The sequence below is a fragment of the Erithacus rubecula genome (genome assembly GCF_903797595.1).
Source record: "Erithacus rubecula genome assembly, chromosome: 4".
Classification (NCBI taxonomy): Eukaryota; Metazoa; Chordata; class Aves; order Passeriformes; family Muscicapidae; genus Erithacus; species Erithacus rubecula.
In genome coordinates this window covers 54930862-54946016 of record NC_136686.1, presented here as the reverse complement: position 1 = coordinate 54946016, position 15155 = coordinate 54930862, and the positions used below count along the sequence as shown (strand labels likewise).

Below are 15155 nucleotides of genomic sequence, written 5' to 3'. Positions count from 1 at the left end.
AGAATGAAGACTAGCAAAACACCAGGACTAAATGGTATTCAACGAAGAGTTCTATAATGCAGCACTGTGGAAAGGACCACCTGAATTTGGAGTAATCTTGGAGACTAGAGGGTAGCAAATGTGACACAATTTAAAAAGTAAGAATTTTGTGACAATCCAGAAAGCTCACTTCTGCACAAAATAATAGCAGGAATTATATAGTAGGCCAGCATGTAAAAAGCCAGTGGAGCTTCTATAGATGGAAGTTGCTGTAGAACACATGTGGAAAAGAGTGATTGGTGCTGTCTTGATGGATTTAATTAAGGATGTTGAAAATATCTATTACAGAAGGTTTTAAGAAAATAAAGAAGTTGTGAAGTAGTAGGGGAGGTCCTGTCACTGAATAAAATGAAAAAGGGAGGGAAGAGACTATTTAGTTCTTGTTTCATGCACTCAAGCACTGGGGACTGATATAGAATAGAGGCTGACAAACTCCTAAATCTCATGGGAAAGTTGGGGGAAGAGGGGAAGTGAGAAAAAGTGAGCTCTCCTGTCAAATGTCTCCTCCAGAACACGCATAGATGGACATAAAATGGAGCTTGTGGGAGCCAGGGTCAAATTAAGCAGAAAGGAGTGCTTCTTCACATAAGAAATGAGAAATAGCTTGTCAGATGTTTCTATTTATGTAAGAGTTTACAGGATTTCAAGAGAGACTGAACAAGTAACTGTAAGAGTAATTGTAAAGAATGTTTTAAAGAAAAACCTTCCAGTCTCACAAAATTCTCACAGCTTAAAATGGCCATAGGTTGGGAGAGTATAAAGCTGCAGCATCACATTAAATCGCAATTTTTTTTCTCACTTGAGTGTCTGCTTAGAGCTACTGTTAGAGACAGAACATTGTACTTGGTAAAGCACTGGCCTATTTGCTTTTTAATATTTAGAAGTTTCCCAAGTAAGAGTTAATAAGTAAACTGCAGTAGATGATTTTTGTTGTCATACCAGCTGCAAACCCTCAAATAAATTCTTGAGGCATATCAAAAGGATGGCAACAAATCCCATGTTGGGGTGCAGGAGTAAGAGATATTTTTTATTTATTCCTGCCTTCACTTTTACAGAGTAGAACACTGACTCTGCTGTGGGCAGTGCCAGTATCACCATTGTTAACTGACACCAGCTACATGATTTCACCACTTATACCTGGACTCTTGTACTTTGCATGCAGCTTGTTTAGAGTTTACTATGCACTTGAGAAAAGGTTCAATAAGGTAGCATTAGAATTTTCTTCAGATGATCTGAGAATAGAAACCTTTACACATTTAAAGCAAAACCTGAAAAATATACATAATATATTTGAGACTACTAAAGGAATAAAAGAGACACATCCTGGATCAGCTGAATTATCTGTATGGAATAAGTTAAACAAGAAGGAGAAATCTAGATATTAAAGGTTTAGGTATTAAAACCTAAATATACAAGTGAAATTCCTTATCTGAGAACATCACTTGACAGTTTACCATGCTGGAGTAGCTGACATTGACCTCTACCCTTGCCTATTTCCCTCTCACTTTGTAAAAGGAAAACAACTTGTTTATACATTATGCTAGAGCTGTATTCTCTCTAGAATACTACTGTTTTCAGAAGTCAGAACTGTTAATGCTCAGTCTGCTATTAACTGTTCTGTCAAGAGAGATTACTCAAATCCCTTATAAATTATTAGAACCTGAAAGTCATGCAGGCTTCAAATTTACAGCAGCAAGTGTGTATCCTCCTAAAGACAAAGTTAAAAAAAATACTTCTGGTGCAGGAATGCGCCCCATTTACACCATCCCTGTGATGTTTACACTCAGGAGCCAAGCAATAGAACAGGATCTTCCTGCTTCCCCTCTTTTCTCTTGTGGTAACATAGCTCTGCCTAGTCTGGCTACCCCTACAGTCTCATTAGAACCAAAAGAGTTGGAATCCACTGCTTGGTAGAATCAGGCCAGTCTCACACTGACACTTCAACAAGCTTCCACATCCATGACATCCAAACTGAAGCTCCTGCTTATCTTAGATCTCCAGATCCTAAAGGATTCACAGTGTTGGAATATTCTGCTGAGGTCTATGAATATGGCCAATAGCTTCTCTAAATAAACAGATAATTTCTGCTGACACAAATTTGAAATCAAAGGTCAGGATATCTTATCACCCTTTTCTGATAAAAACATCAAATTTGCCATTGGTGTGCCTTGATGTTGCAAACTAATTCTGTGGGTGTGTTTTTTTACTTATGTAAGTGATGACATTAAAGTCAATAGAAAGTTTGGAAGTACTTCAGAGAAAGGTATTTACTGAATAATGACTTCTATGTTCATAGTCTGTTGAATCTGACTCAAAGGAAATCCTTCTATTCCCACACCATTATGCAAACATACAGCTCAAAATTAAAGAAAAAAATAGAGGTACCTAGCTTACCATATTACAGGTACATCATATTTTGGACATTATTTACAATTCAGTATTAGTAACTGAAAACAAGCACTGATTGATGTTACATGTTTCACATACATTCATCCACATGGAAACCACTATGTACTACATCCATGGCCTAAACACATTGAAATCTTAAAGGTCCTAAATAGCAATTATCCAAAACACAGAATTTATATCTATTTTTCGGTACTTTTATTTTTTATTTTGTTGTCCTTATGGCACAGTGGATAATTCCATAAGCAGCAAACAAATTTCAGTTTATTGCAGACTGATGTTACAGCTATTGTACTCTCTGTTAGGATCATATAAGACATCAGATAAATGGTCTTTTGCTTAAAAAATTGCACATTATTTTTTTCAAACACTAAATCAAATAGCAGAAAAAAATGATCATTGAGTAATGATTGATTAAGATTATCTCTTGTATAATAGCCTGCATGTTCCAATCCCACTACCTTCTTCATAACCACAAAGTTGTGCAAGGATGAAGTGCTGGTGTGGGAGACAGTGGGCAAAAAGCAGAAGACAAAGAAGAGGCATCAGCTGTCATGATTACACTCTAGTTCCTGCATATACAAACATTCATGGACTTTAGTCACCCTGATGTGCATTGCTGCCATATATTATTCTTCCTACTCAGCTATAGGTTACTATATTTTAAAAATGCATACAAATTATTTTAATGCATTTGATGAAAACTAACCATATGACTAAAAACCAATCACTTGACACTAAAAAACAAGTTTCAGCTACTCAAACTTATTTGATTACACATACCTCCAGAATATTATTATAAAGTCAGTAGCAAAATGTGAAGGCAACAGAGCACTAAATCAATGTTACTGCAGTTTTGGCTCTTATTTTTCCAGTAATATTGAGAAGTGTTACTATGAGTAAGTGTAGTAAAATTCTTGCCTTCAGCAGTAAAAAAAAAAAAAATCTAACACCTAAGGCCATGCTCCACAAAGAGGAGTTTGTGCATGGATTACTGAGCAGGATTGTGGCAGAGCAAAACTCTTGAGACAGCAAGAACAGAAGAAAGGGGGTATTTAAAACAACAGTTCAGTCTTTTCTTCATCCTTTCAAAAGAAGGAAATACATTCCTTTTATCGACTGAAACACCGTGTGGTTAGATTTGCTTCACTTAAATGTTCCCACAGATCTGACTGTGGGGTGTACATCTGCACTAACCACCAAATCACCAGAAGTTTCAGTCATCCAGGATCCTGTGAAGTGAAGGGTCAGCAGATACACAGAACCAAAAGAGATCTGTGAACTTTCCCCTTGGTAAGAAAATGCTAGAGTAATGGAATATTGCAAATAGCTGTGGTTTGGCAAAACCTAAGAGTATGCTATGCTACACATAAGCCAGTAAGGGGAAGTATCCAGCGGAGAGCATGATTAAAAAAATAACAAGTCATAAGCAAAGCAATTCTTAGTTAGTGTATCTTGTATCTTTGTGCACTGAAAAATCTATTTTACTGACAAAATAATCTGCAGTGAAATCAGGCTAACCTACTAACTTAATGTCTTCTGTACTGCACTAGGTCAGATTTTGACATTTTCCAAGCTTTGAGTTATGCATTTAGGAAAAAAAAAAAAAAAAAGGACCTCTGTCCTGATCTCTGGCCTGTACTCACTGGCACAAATATAATACACTTAAAGACTACCCCTTATCCTCTCTACCTAACAATCCAGACGACTGTGGGCTGAATTTTTGTAACCTCCTAGGAAGAAATGAGAAATAGATCTTCCTTACTTCCTTCTTGTCCTGCTGGTCTTGGCTTACTTTTTAGAAGGCATCTGATATTTTGGGAAGTGGGGTCTGACTTTTAAAAGCAAACCTCACTTGTTCTCAAATCAATTATATCATTCCTTCATCCCGAAGCTTGTGTTGCTATCTAAACATCATTGCATTCTGTTCAATTGGGGGGTTGTTACAGTAATGTGACTTATTTAACACAGCATTTGTTGAGTTACTTTGAGGCAGGTGGCTTCACTCTCCATTTCTAGGGAAAAGATGGGCTCCTCACCACTGCTATAAACGCCTAGTATCACATTTTAAAAAAATACTTTTATATACACATTCTAAAGTATATGCTTTATCACATACTGTCTTACAGTTACCTTAGTACTATATTTTCAAAGTGTAAAAGGATCAGAGTATGTGAGTACTCTGATTCTCTCCCTGCAATTTCAGTACCTTTTCCAAACAGGTGAAGCAGCAGAAAAAGTAACTAAAAAACAGAAAAATAAAGCAGCAAGACTGCTGCCTTTACTGTAGATTCCTTTTGCGAAATTAGCCGGGTTTTATTGCAGGGGCCGTGCGACTCGGTCGGGGTTATTTTGGGCCAGTAACGCTGCCAGTACACAATACCGGTTTCCTTTCGCCGAGAGGACAGGAAATAAATTACGAGCAGTGTGCAGGCGCTGCCCGGGAGACGCCGAGCTGCCCGGCTCCCTCCCGCGGCCGCCCGGCCCATTTCCGAGCCGGGGCTACCCGAGGCCACCGGCCGGGCTACAGCCCCCCTGTGCCGGGCTACAGCCCCCCTGTGCCGGGCTACTGCCCCCCTGCGCCGGGCTACTGCCCCCCTGTGCCGGGCTACAGCCCCCCAGTGCCGGGCTACAGCCCCCCTGCGCCGGGCTACAGCCCCCCTGCGCCGGGCTACAGCCCCCCTGCGCCGGGCTACAGCCCCCCAGTGCCGGGCTACAGCCCCCCTGTGCCGGGCTACAGCCCCCCAGTGCCGGGCTACAGCCCCCCTGCGCCGGGCTACAGCCCCCCAGTGCCGGGCTACAGCCCCCCTGTGCCGGGCTACAGCCCCCCTGCGCCGGGCTACAGCCCCCCAGTGCCGGGCTACAGCCCCCCAGTGCCGGGCTACAGCCCCCCTGCGCCGGGCTACAGCCCCCCAGTGCCGGGCTACAGCCCCCCAGTGCCGGGCTACAGCCCAAGCCCCGGGGAGCCTCGGGGGTGCGGGGGGTGAAGCGCTGCCCATCCTGCCGGCGCTGCCGAGCTCCCTCCAGCACTGCCGCCCCCGTCCCGCTCCCCCCGCGCCGCCGGCGAGCCGGGGCCGGAGGCGGAGCCTGCTCCGCAGGGCAGGCGGAAGGAAAGGGCCGGCCGCAGCCTGGGGCGAGCCGGCGCGCTGCAGGGCCGGGCGCCGCGGACCCACCGAGCGCCGGGGGATCAGCTGTGCGGCCGGAGCCGAGCGCCGGGGGATCCGCCGTGAGCCCGGAGCCGAACGCCGGGAGAGCGGTGCTGCTGCTGCCGCCGCCGCGGCCGCGCCCCGAGCTATAGCGGTCGTGGCCGGGGCGGCGGCTCTGAGCGGCCGGGCCGCTGCCGGTGCCGGTGCCGCCCCGCGCGGCGCAGCCAATGGTGGTCGGCGGGGCGGGCTGCGCCGCGCGGGGCTGCGTTGTGCAACGCGCCGCGCTTTGAAGGCACCATCACCCCTGGGAGGCAGCGCTCACTCGGCATCTGTCACGGCAGGGCGGCCGGCGGCGGGCCGGGCCCAGCGCCCCGATGAAGAGCCGGCGGGACCGGCCTTCCCAGCGGGCATGAGCCACCCGCGCTAGGAGCGGCTCGTAGCGGTGCCCCGGCGGGCAGGATGGCCCACATGCTGCATGCGGCAGCCCGGCGGGTGCAGTGGAGCAGGGCGGGCGCCGCGAAGAGGGCTGCGTGCCTGCTGGCCGCGGCGTACGGGCTCAAAATCCTCTACCCCATCATCCGCGGGCGGGCGAAGCGGGCGGGCGGCAGAGGCGGCGCGCAGGATGAGGGGGGCCGGGCGGTCCCGCACGGCGCCGGCGGCCGCGGCAGAGCCTCCCCGGCCGTGGACGCGGAATTCTTCAAGCAGCTGCTGGAACTCCGCAAACTGTTCTTCCCGAAGCTGGTGAGTGCCGAGCTGGGCTTGCTCTGCCTCCACTCTTTTGCTCTGGTATCCAGGACCTTCCTCTCCATCTATGTGGCCGCCCTAGATGGAAAAATTGTGAAGAGCATTGTGGAGAAAAAGCCCAGGAGCTTTATCTTCAAGTTAATCAAGTGGCTGATGATTGCAATCCCAGCCACATTTGTCAACAGCACCATACGGTACCTGGAATGCAAGCTGGCCCTCGCCTTCCGCACTCGCCTGGTGGATCACGCCTATGAGACCTACTTTGCCAACCAAACTTACTACAAAGTGATCAGCATGGACGGGCGGCTGGCCAACCCGGACCAGTCCCTCACCGAGGACATCATGATGTTCTCGCAGTCCGTGGCGCATCTCTACTCCAACCTCACCAAGCCCATCCTGGATGTCGTGCTCACCTCCTACACCCTCATCCGCACGGCACGGTCGCGGGGGGCCAACCCCATCGGGCCCACGGTCCTGGCTGGCCTCGTCGTCTATGCCACGGCCCGCGTGCTCAAAGCCTGCTCGCCCAAGTTTGGCAAACTGGTGGCTGAGGAGGCTCACAAGAAGGGCTATCTGCGCTTCATACATTCACGCATCATTGCCAACGTGGAAGAGATTGCCTTTTACCGAGGGCACAAGGTAAGAGGAGAGAAATTGGAAGCACTGGGGTCGCTCCTGCACTTCTTCCCCCGATGCCCTTCTTGAGCACTTGGGTCCCTCTGACATTTAAACTTGTTTACAGCTTGGCACTTCCCATTTCTTAGGAAATGCCGTCTCACAAGCAGTGTCTGGGGGAAGCAGATCATAGTTCCCTTGAACTCTGGCAATGTTCTGGTTTTGCAGATGAATCTTATGCTTATCTAGAAAACTAATCTACATCACTGTTTTCCCCCCACCCAGTCTGTTCTGAATAACTTTTCCAGACTTCGGTTTTCCAACTATGTGTATGAACCACCATAATTAATTCCACAGAAATAGCAACCATGGCACACCAGAAAGTCTGGGGGAAAACTCTGTGATGGCTCAGAGCACACTAGAACCTTTGACACTCTTTCAAATAGCCAAGCAAAGATGTAGTCACTAGTCTTAAAATAGCATAAGTACAGTACTTCTGCAATCACAGTTACATAAACTAGAAGCTTGTTTTAAAGCCACCTTATTAAGGGACTCTTCATATTTTTATTAGAAGTGAATTTTGGCTGTAATACCTTTCGAACACATTTGGGGAAAAAAGTTGTTTCATGCGAGGTGAAAATGAAAGCTAGAAACTAGCCTGAAGTATTACTCTTTCAGTTCAAGCAATGATTATATAACATTAATGATTTATTTTTGTAGACACAATCATTCTCAAAAGCTGCCTATAATAATGTTTTAAGTGCAACTAAACTAAACGTTTTCTCTGTTCCCACATATGTAGGCTTGAACTGAATACATACTGTATTGACTTGTAACTGTCTTTGACTTGTTAAACCTCCTGGGATAATTCTCTCTTTCCCCAGTCTGCTTGCAAAAATAAGCAGCATTTCAGGAATCAACTCTGCAGCTTTAAGTCACTGAAGATAATTGATCCCCAAATGCTTTCCAATATAATTTTCTGTTGCTGTGAAACTCTACAGCTGCAGCTTTATTAAAAGGATGTGAAATCAATCTTATTTTGATTGTTAGAATCAACTCTTGTTACTGCTATGTTGTTCTTGTATATATTGGAGACCTCAGAAGAATTGAAAACCTGCCAGTGTTCTGTTGAGGGACAATGGTGTAAATAAGAGCCAGGTCCACTCACTTCCATAAAGCTGTGCACTTTTGCTGTGAGTCTGCAGCACAGTGAGCATATAGTACCACATGGCAGATGTGATTCAGAAGTGACTACTTGGGGTGCCTGATTATTTCGTGTACACATGTGAGCATGTGTTGTACAACATGTGCATCTTTATTTCATTGTATACATGATTTTTTTATTTTAACTCTAGGTAGAATTGAAACAACTGCAAAAAAGCTACAAGGATTTGACAGATCAAATGAATCTCATTTTGTCCAAACGTTTATGGTACATCATGATAGAGCAGTTCCTGATGAAGTATGTCTGGAGTAGCTGTGGTATGATCATGGTTGCCGTGCCCATCATCACTGCAACGGGATTTGCAGATGGCGGTAATACCATCTTTTACCTCATTGCTAAATGCTTCTTTAAAGTTATGTCCTCAAAAGACTCTAGTTCCCTTGAGTGCTGTTCACACTGGTTTATTTTTCACAGACTTTCTTACAACATCTTTGTTTTCTGTATAGCTTGCAAGCATAGCAAGTCAGCTGAGCAAAGATCCAGTTTGGAGTGTGTGATAAATAATATGAAGTCAGGACTCAGAGGATCCTTGTATCACACGAGATTGTAATTATCACTGCAGTCTCCTTTTCCACTAGTCACTCTTGGAATGGCAGGCTAATTTTTACAGTATCTCCTTTTGCAAAATGATACTATGAACTTTCCTAGAGTGCTTATCTTATCCTTCTGTAAACCACAGTGTAATTACTGGTAATTATGGGTAATTTTTCTCTTATTGTTGACCTGTTGGAAACCGCTGATTTTCCCAACTCCCTGAGAGAAGGTAAAATTCAGATTTTAGGTTAGGATGGTATAATATCCTATCACAGCTTTCCTGGAAGTGAAATGAGACTCAAACAATGTTGTTATTGCAGATGCTATTACATACAAAACAAAGCAAAACAAGAGATAGCAAAAAGAAAGGTATTAAGGAGGGCTAATGATTAATTTGGCTTAACAGTCTTTCTCATGCATAATTAGAACTTAATATATTACAAATTTTGTAGTATTCCTATAACATGAATCCTACAAAAGTCTTCAGAAGGATCAGTTCTAAATTGTGTACTTTTGAGTTGGGAATGAGTGAATTATTTTCTGTCCAGTAGTTCTGTTTCTTTCTTGGAAGTTATATTCCAAATCAGGACTGTCCAAGTGGACAAGCTTGGTGTGAGCTGTAGGATGGCTTTGTGCAGTGCCCACGTGGTTGAGCTGTCTCACTAAAAAGTTGTGCTGGTGCATGTTTGGGTGCTCAGCTCCCTGAGCTGCTGCCCATCACATGGCTTAGGAGGCACTACATCAGCACCCTGGCTGGCATCCTGGGAACAGCTTCAAAAATATCAGGATGTCTTGTTCCAAACTGAAGAGGCTGTACAAAAGCATTTCACCTCACAGTGAAGGTTATCACCACAACAGAAAGAGTGATAAGAGTCTTTCTGCTAGGATGGGAATGCGTACAGTCAAGAAAAAAAGCATTTAACCACGTTGTAAATATCTCCTTGGTATTAGAGCATGAATAAAAAAGGACTCATATTCCTGCTAAATTAAATAACATTCCTGTTACTCATGTTTGTTCTTTTGTTAAATACATTTCAAATTGTGAGAGAAAACAAAGATGCAACAGTGGCTCACATTGTAAAGCAGAATTATGTTTGCTACCAGCAACCTAAACTATTAAAACATGAGGTTTATTATTGAGTCCTGGGGCTTACCATGATGGTTATTCACAAAAATAATACTGGCAGCACTGTCAAGACCAGTTTCAGTTATTACTGGTATTCAGAGAATCAAGCACACCTGAAATTACCATTGACCTGCTTGGGAAAACAGTGCTTTTTGCCTCAGCAGATCAGATACAAGTTTGTTCACTTATATCTGTTTGTTTCCTTATACCTGAAGGAAGAGGCATTGATTTATTATTTTAGGATGAATCAAAAGAGTCAGGGAATTGTACAAAACTGGTATCATGCCCAGACTTGAGACTACAGGTATAAAGCTGTGGATTTTGTACACTTCTTCTGGAAGGAGAAAGAAAAAGTAAAAAAATAATTCTTCAGTAATAAGAGAAAAATAATGTTCTTTGACAATGACATTTCTGACTGAAATGTTAAGATTTTGTTATATATTTCAATGAAGAATTTAGGTGATGAAGACAGGATTTCTGTTTGATAACATTTCTCATTCTTTTTGTATTCAACCATTCATATTCCAAATGTTCTGTCTTGGTTTATGGAGGGTAACTATTTTTTGAAGCAAGACTTTTATTTCTCTAGACACAATGAACATTTATTTTTGTTTATAAAATAAGTGTGACTATAAATTAAATAGGTGAAGAGGAAAAAAGAGAAGTTAGTTTCTGTATGAAACAGAGAGTCTGTTAAAATATGACAATTTCAAACACAGGACGCCAGCCATAAGAAAAATGTTTTGGACAAAATGTTCAAGAAAAATTATGTCTGTGGATTATATAATAGAAGAGTTTGTCTTTTTGGGCTGTGAAATGCTCAGAAATTCTATATAATTTCAATTTTTTACATACTCCTGAATTGACTGATGCAGTGGCTTGTAGTGATCCTTAAACTCTTGCTAGAAGAGCTGGCCTGGGTGCTGGAAGAAACCATCAGTAAATACTGCATTTATATTAGTGAGGAATTCTGCATTAGTGTGGTTAAAACATACCTGATTCCTGGATTATTTAATTGTGGTGGTTCTAAAAAGCATAGGCTGTATGTGCTATAATATCAACAAAATCAGCAAAAATTGATTGTGTCAGAAGTAAACAAATTTCAAATCCTCTTTTACTAATGAATTAACTGAATTCTCCCTATTTACTAGATTTATTTTTCTTGGAGTGGAAATAACTTTTTAAAGTGAGAGCCACATCAGTAAGAATTTTGTAATCTCTCCTTTGCAAGAGCTTATCTGTATTTTTTTAAAAGCATGTGTCTCACTGTGTCTTGGCAAGATTGCATACAACTAGTTGACAGTGTGCTGATATAGAACTGAAGGAAAAAAAAAATCATAATTAAAACCAGGAAAAGTAACATAGATTTTCTATGTCTATATACATATACATATACACACATATATATGAAAAGTTATGATGCAGCAATTTTTAAAAGTTTCAGTGAAATACAGTGAAATAATTAATTCAGTGTAATTAATATGATATTAAATAATTATTTCTGTGTATGTTGCTGTAATAATAATAATAAAATAATAGATAATTAATATATTAATTAACATATAATTATATATAAAATTACTGTTCCAGTGTATTTCACTGTAATACAGTGTATTTAGTAATCCAGTTATGTAGGAATAGCTTTATGGATGTGTAAATGAAAACAGACTAGCATGTAGATTTAACTAATAAAGACAGAAAGATATATCTGGCTTTGGTACTGCCTGTGCATTCTCAGACACCAGATTTCTAGAATCTGATCTGTCAGGGAAGTCAGAGTAAGAAAATGCTGTTTGCTCTACTCTAGTATTGCTTGACTTAGCCCATGAAATTTATGGTTGCATCACACCTGCAGGGAATTCCTCCTAGATTTTCTTGATCATGAGCACTGTGGAAACCCAGATGTTAGTTACAATTGCTAGTACAGGAGTTGTCACAGTGGATCCACCTATTAGCCTGCCTAGCATGATTTCTAGCATCAACTTAGCCTAAAAAAACCTTAAAAACCTTTACAAATTTGAGGGGGAAAAATAATATCCAGATTCCATTCTGGAAAAGATTTAAGCACTGTATGGAGATACATATAAATTTATGTGATGCAAAAAACCCTTTAGATCTTTCATTGTAAATTTCTTATGTGGAAAATCTTTAGGAGTGGTTTACTACACCACTGGTTTGCTACACCAGTGATTTGTAGTTGCAGTTATAAACACTGGAACAACATTTAGCCTCAAAATAGTCAGCCACTTCTTTTTAAATCTTGTTTCCTTCAGGAAACAAACCTTGCAAGTTGAATCTATGGGACCCATGGTAGCAAGATGGTATATGTAGATATCTTCTATAAATTCTATAAATTCTGCTGCTGTTTTCTCCTTGCCTAATGCTGCTGACATTCTTATTAGACAAGTCCTTTCTTTGGAGCTAGAGTATTCTTGTTAACAGGATGTAGTGTCATAAATAAAGCCTCACAATTTTGTTCTGAGGTCAAATGAAGAGAGAAACTTCATTGTGAAGGAGAGTTATCCTACTGAAACCATGCCTTTGATACCAAAAGAGTTTATTGTTTTCTTGCAGAAATATAATTGTGTTGCTAGATTTACACAACTTGAAGGGTTCCTTCTACATGAAGTCAGTAAATAAGTAAGGCTGAAAATTAATAATCGTAAAAATGTTAAAAATTATGTTAAAAATCTGTTTCAGATCATTGCTTAGGTTTCACATTTTTAATATTTTGAAAAATTGACTTATATGATGATATATTAAAAGGAAATTGATCCATGTAGATAAATAGAGAAAATAATAGGATATTTTGCCTAACAAGAGGAATTCCATATGCTCCCACTTACTCTTTTTGGCCAAGCTATGGTAGTTACATTCGCCAGTTCTTTTTGAAAGGTTGTCTTCACAGAGTTAATTTTTCATAAAAAAAATAAAAGGTCTTCTCTATAATATCTCACATGGCAATAATAATTTATTTTGGAGAGATAATTTTCAGCAGAATATTTTAACAAAACTTTTTTTTTTTTTTTAATTTAGAGTTGGAAGATGGCCAGAAACAGGCAATGGTTAGTGAAAGAACAGAAGCTTTTACTACATCACGAAACTTGCTGATCTCTGGAGCAGATGCTATTGAAAGGATTATGTCTTCATACAAAGAGGTACTGCACATCCTGAATGCATGAAACAGAAAAGGAAAAAACAATTTGAATTTAATAGAAAATATTTTAAAATGTAGTTCTTAAAGCCAAGTTCTATTGCAATGAAATCCATGGAGATCTTTGAACTGCTTTGACCTTTAGGGTTAAGTGGACAGAGTCTAAAGTGCACAGTTGCCTGCATGATGCAACATGCAGATGTCATTTTTAATACTTGTGTTCAGGTGTCATGAGAGAGCAACAGAAGTTCCTGGAATGTCAGTGATAAAGGTTCAGATTCCTCTTCTGTTTGGAGCACAGACCTGAATTCAGGCTGTCTGCCTTCAGTGTACTGGGATTCTTCTGTTTGAAGTGTCATAAGAGCATGTAATAGTTTAATTGTGAGAGTCTTTAAACGTCTTCTAGTCCAACCCCCCGCCATGAGCAGGAACATCTTCAACTATTATTGGATTGCTTGGAGTCCCATCCTGACCTTGAATGTTTCCAGAGATAGGGCAACCTGTTTCTGTATGAAAAACAAGGAGAATTTGAATACTTATTTCTGGACCACTTAAACTGTAAGGCTGTTTTCAGTATCTTGTGAACCTGTTAAATTGGAATTAATTTTTCAAAATAGAGAAATTTTAGTGGGAGAAAGTTCACCTTGGGAGTACAAGTTGTCTAGAAGTACAGAATATTCATCTAGAAGATCAGAGATGTTGTTTCTTATTGGTCCTTAACACAAATTCCAGTAGAGCTGGGCTTAGATCTGTTGTCTCTCTTGTGGATTTCTTTAAATGCCAGCTGTTAAGCCAAATAAACATGAGGCAGTGCTGTTAATCTCAACATTTCCTTCTGAATGTTTGTTCTTCATATTTTAATAGATGTTTGCTTCTCCCTTTGGTGGGAGCCCCTTTTCCCAGTGCAGTGTGAGGATGGACACATTAGCTAGGGCAGCTAATCAAAGACTATGGATTCTGTTATTTGGAACCCAGCCATAACAGCTACAGCTTTGTAAATTGTCAGAGGAGGAGTAGTTTGGCAGATTCAAATATAGACTTTGACACAGCCAGAGTCCTTCTAGTGGGCTGTGGTTTTTGACCTGTTCTCTTAGAGCTGTTCCCCTGCTTGATCTCTGCTCTCAAGATACTGCCAGGTAACCTGTTATACACTGGTGTAATATCTGTTTTGTTTTCAGCATTTAAGTCATTTATATAATGTGCATGAGGACTTACAAAAAATGTGGGGTTTTTTTGGTAAAAAGAATGTACCCACAAAACAGTAGAGGAAGAGCTGTACAAACTCACTTTGTCTACAGACAATGGTAAGATACAAATCCAGACAGCATGAGACCAAGGAGTAGTTCTATGAATTTTTATCTTAATTTTACATTTATGCTTCTTTTCAAGAGGCACTGCAGTACTTCAACCACATTGTCATTCCCATTTCATGATTCAGGCAGTTTCAAAGGACAGTGTACTTCAGCACACATCAAGTGGTAGTGCAGTTCCAGTTCTTGCCCATCTCCTCCACCAACACAGCCTCCTTCAAGTCAGTGTAATTCACTTTCCAGATGAGGTGGGCTCAACTTCTTTGTAGTCAATAGTTTAGGTGCTAGTATTCAATTATTTAGTGTTGGAACAAAGTGAGTTTCTACAGTCATGGTGTAGAAGCTCACTACAGCCTATGGTTCTCCTGGGACAATGGTACAAGTTTCATTTATCACATGCAGAATTATTTCCATTGTCCTCCAGTGAAGTGATGGCCACGTGGCCAGAATTAGTGCTCACTTCTGAGTCTGGCACAAATAGTGAAGTTTACAGAAGAATTATGGAATTATTTCCAGTTATTTCAAATAATCTTGGAATTATGTACACTGTGCTGGGTGAACTCAGTCATGGGGTGTCCATATTTAACGCAGCAAGCCAAGGATTGTGTAAACTTAATCTAATTTTGTTGCTATTCTTTTCTTCTCTACATTTTGTGCAAAAATGTATCCTTTTAAAACCATTTGATAGTACATTTAAAATAAAAGGCCTTGGCTTAATTCTTTACTACCAGTAGATGGAGGCAGTTCTTTGGGAGCTCTTAAATAGCCCATGAATATGAAGTTACAAGGTCCAGAGATCTGCTGTTTCTGTGTTCACCAGGTGAAAATTATGGCAAATGAACCAAAAAGAAAAAAT

General features: G+C 41.2%; 1 protein-coding gene across 1 annotated transcript in view; it reads left to right on the top strand.

Moving 5' to 3' along the window:
* Positions 1 to 5465: 5465 nt before the first annotated feature.
* Positions 5466 to 15155, top strand: part of ABCD2 (ATP binding cassette subfamily D member 2) — a 41855-nt gene continuing 32165 nt past the window's right edge. The window contains exons 1-3 of the mRNA XM_079304589.1: positions 5466 to 6974; positions 8306 to 8486; positions 12872 to 12993. Coding sequence (XP_079160715.1) covers positions 6051 to 6974; positions 8306 to 8486; positions 12872 to 12993 — 1227 coding nt within the window. The 5' untranslated portion in view covers positions 5466 to 6050. The remainder of the gene's footprint in view (positions 6975 to 8305; positions 8487 to 12871; positions 12994 to 15155) is intronic.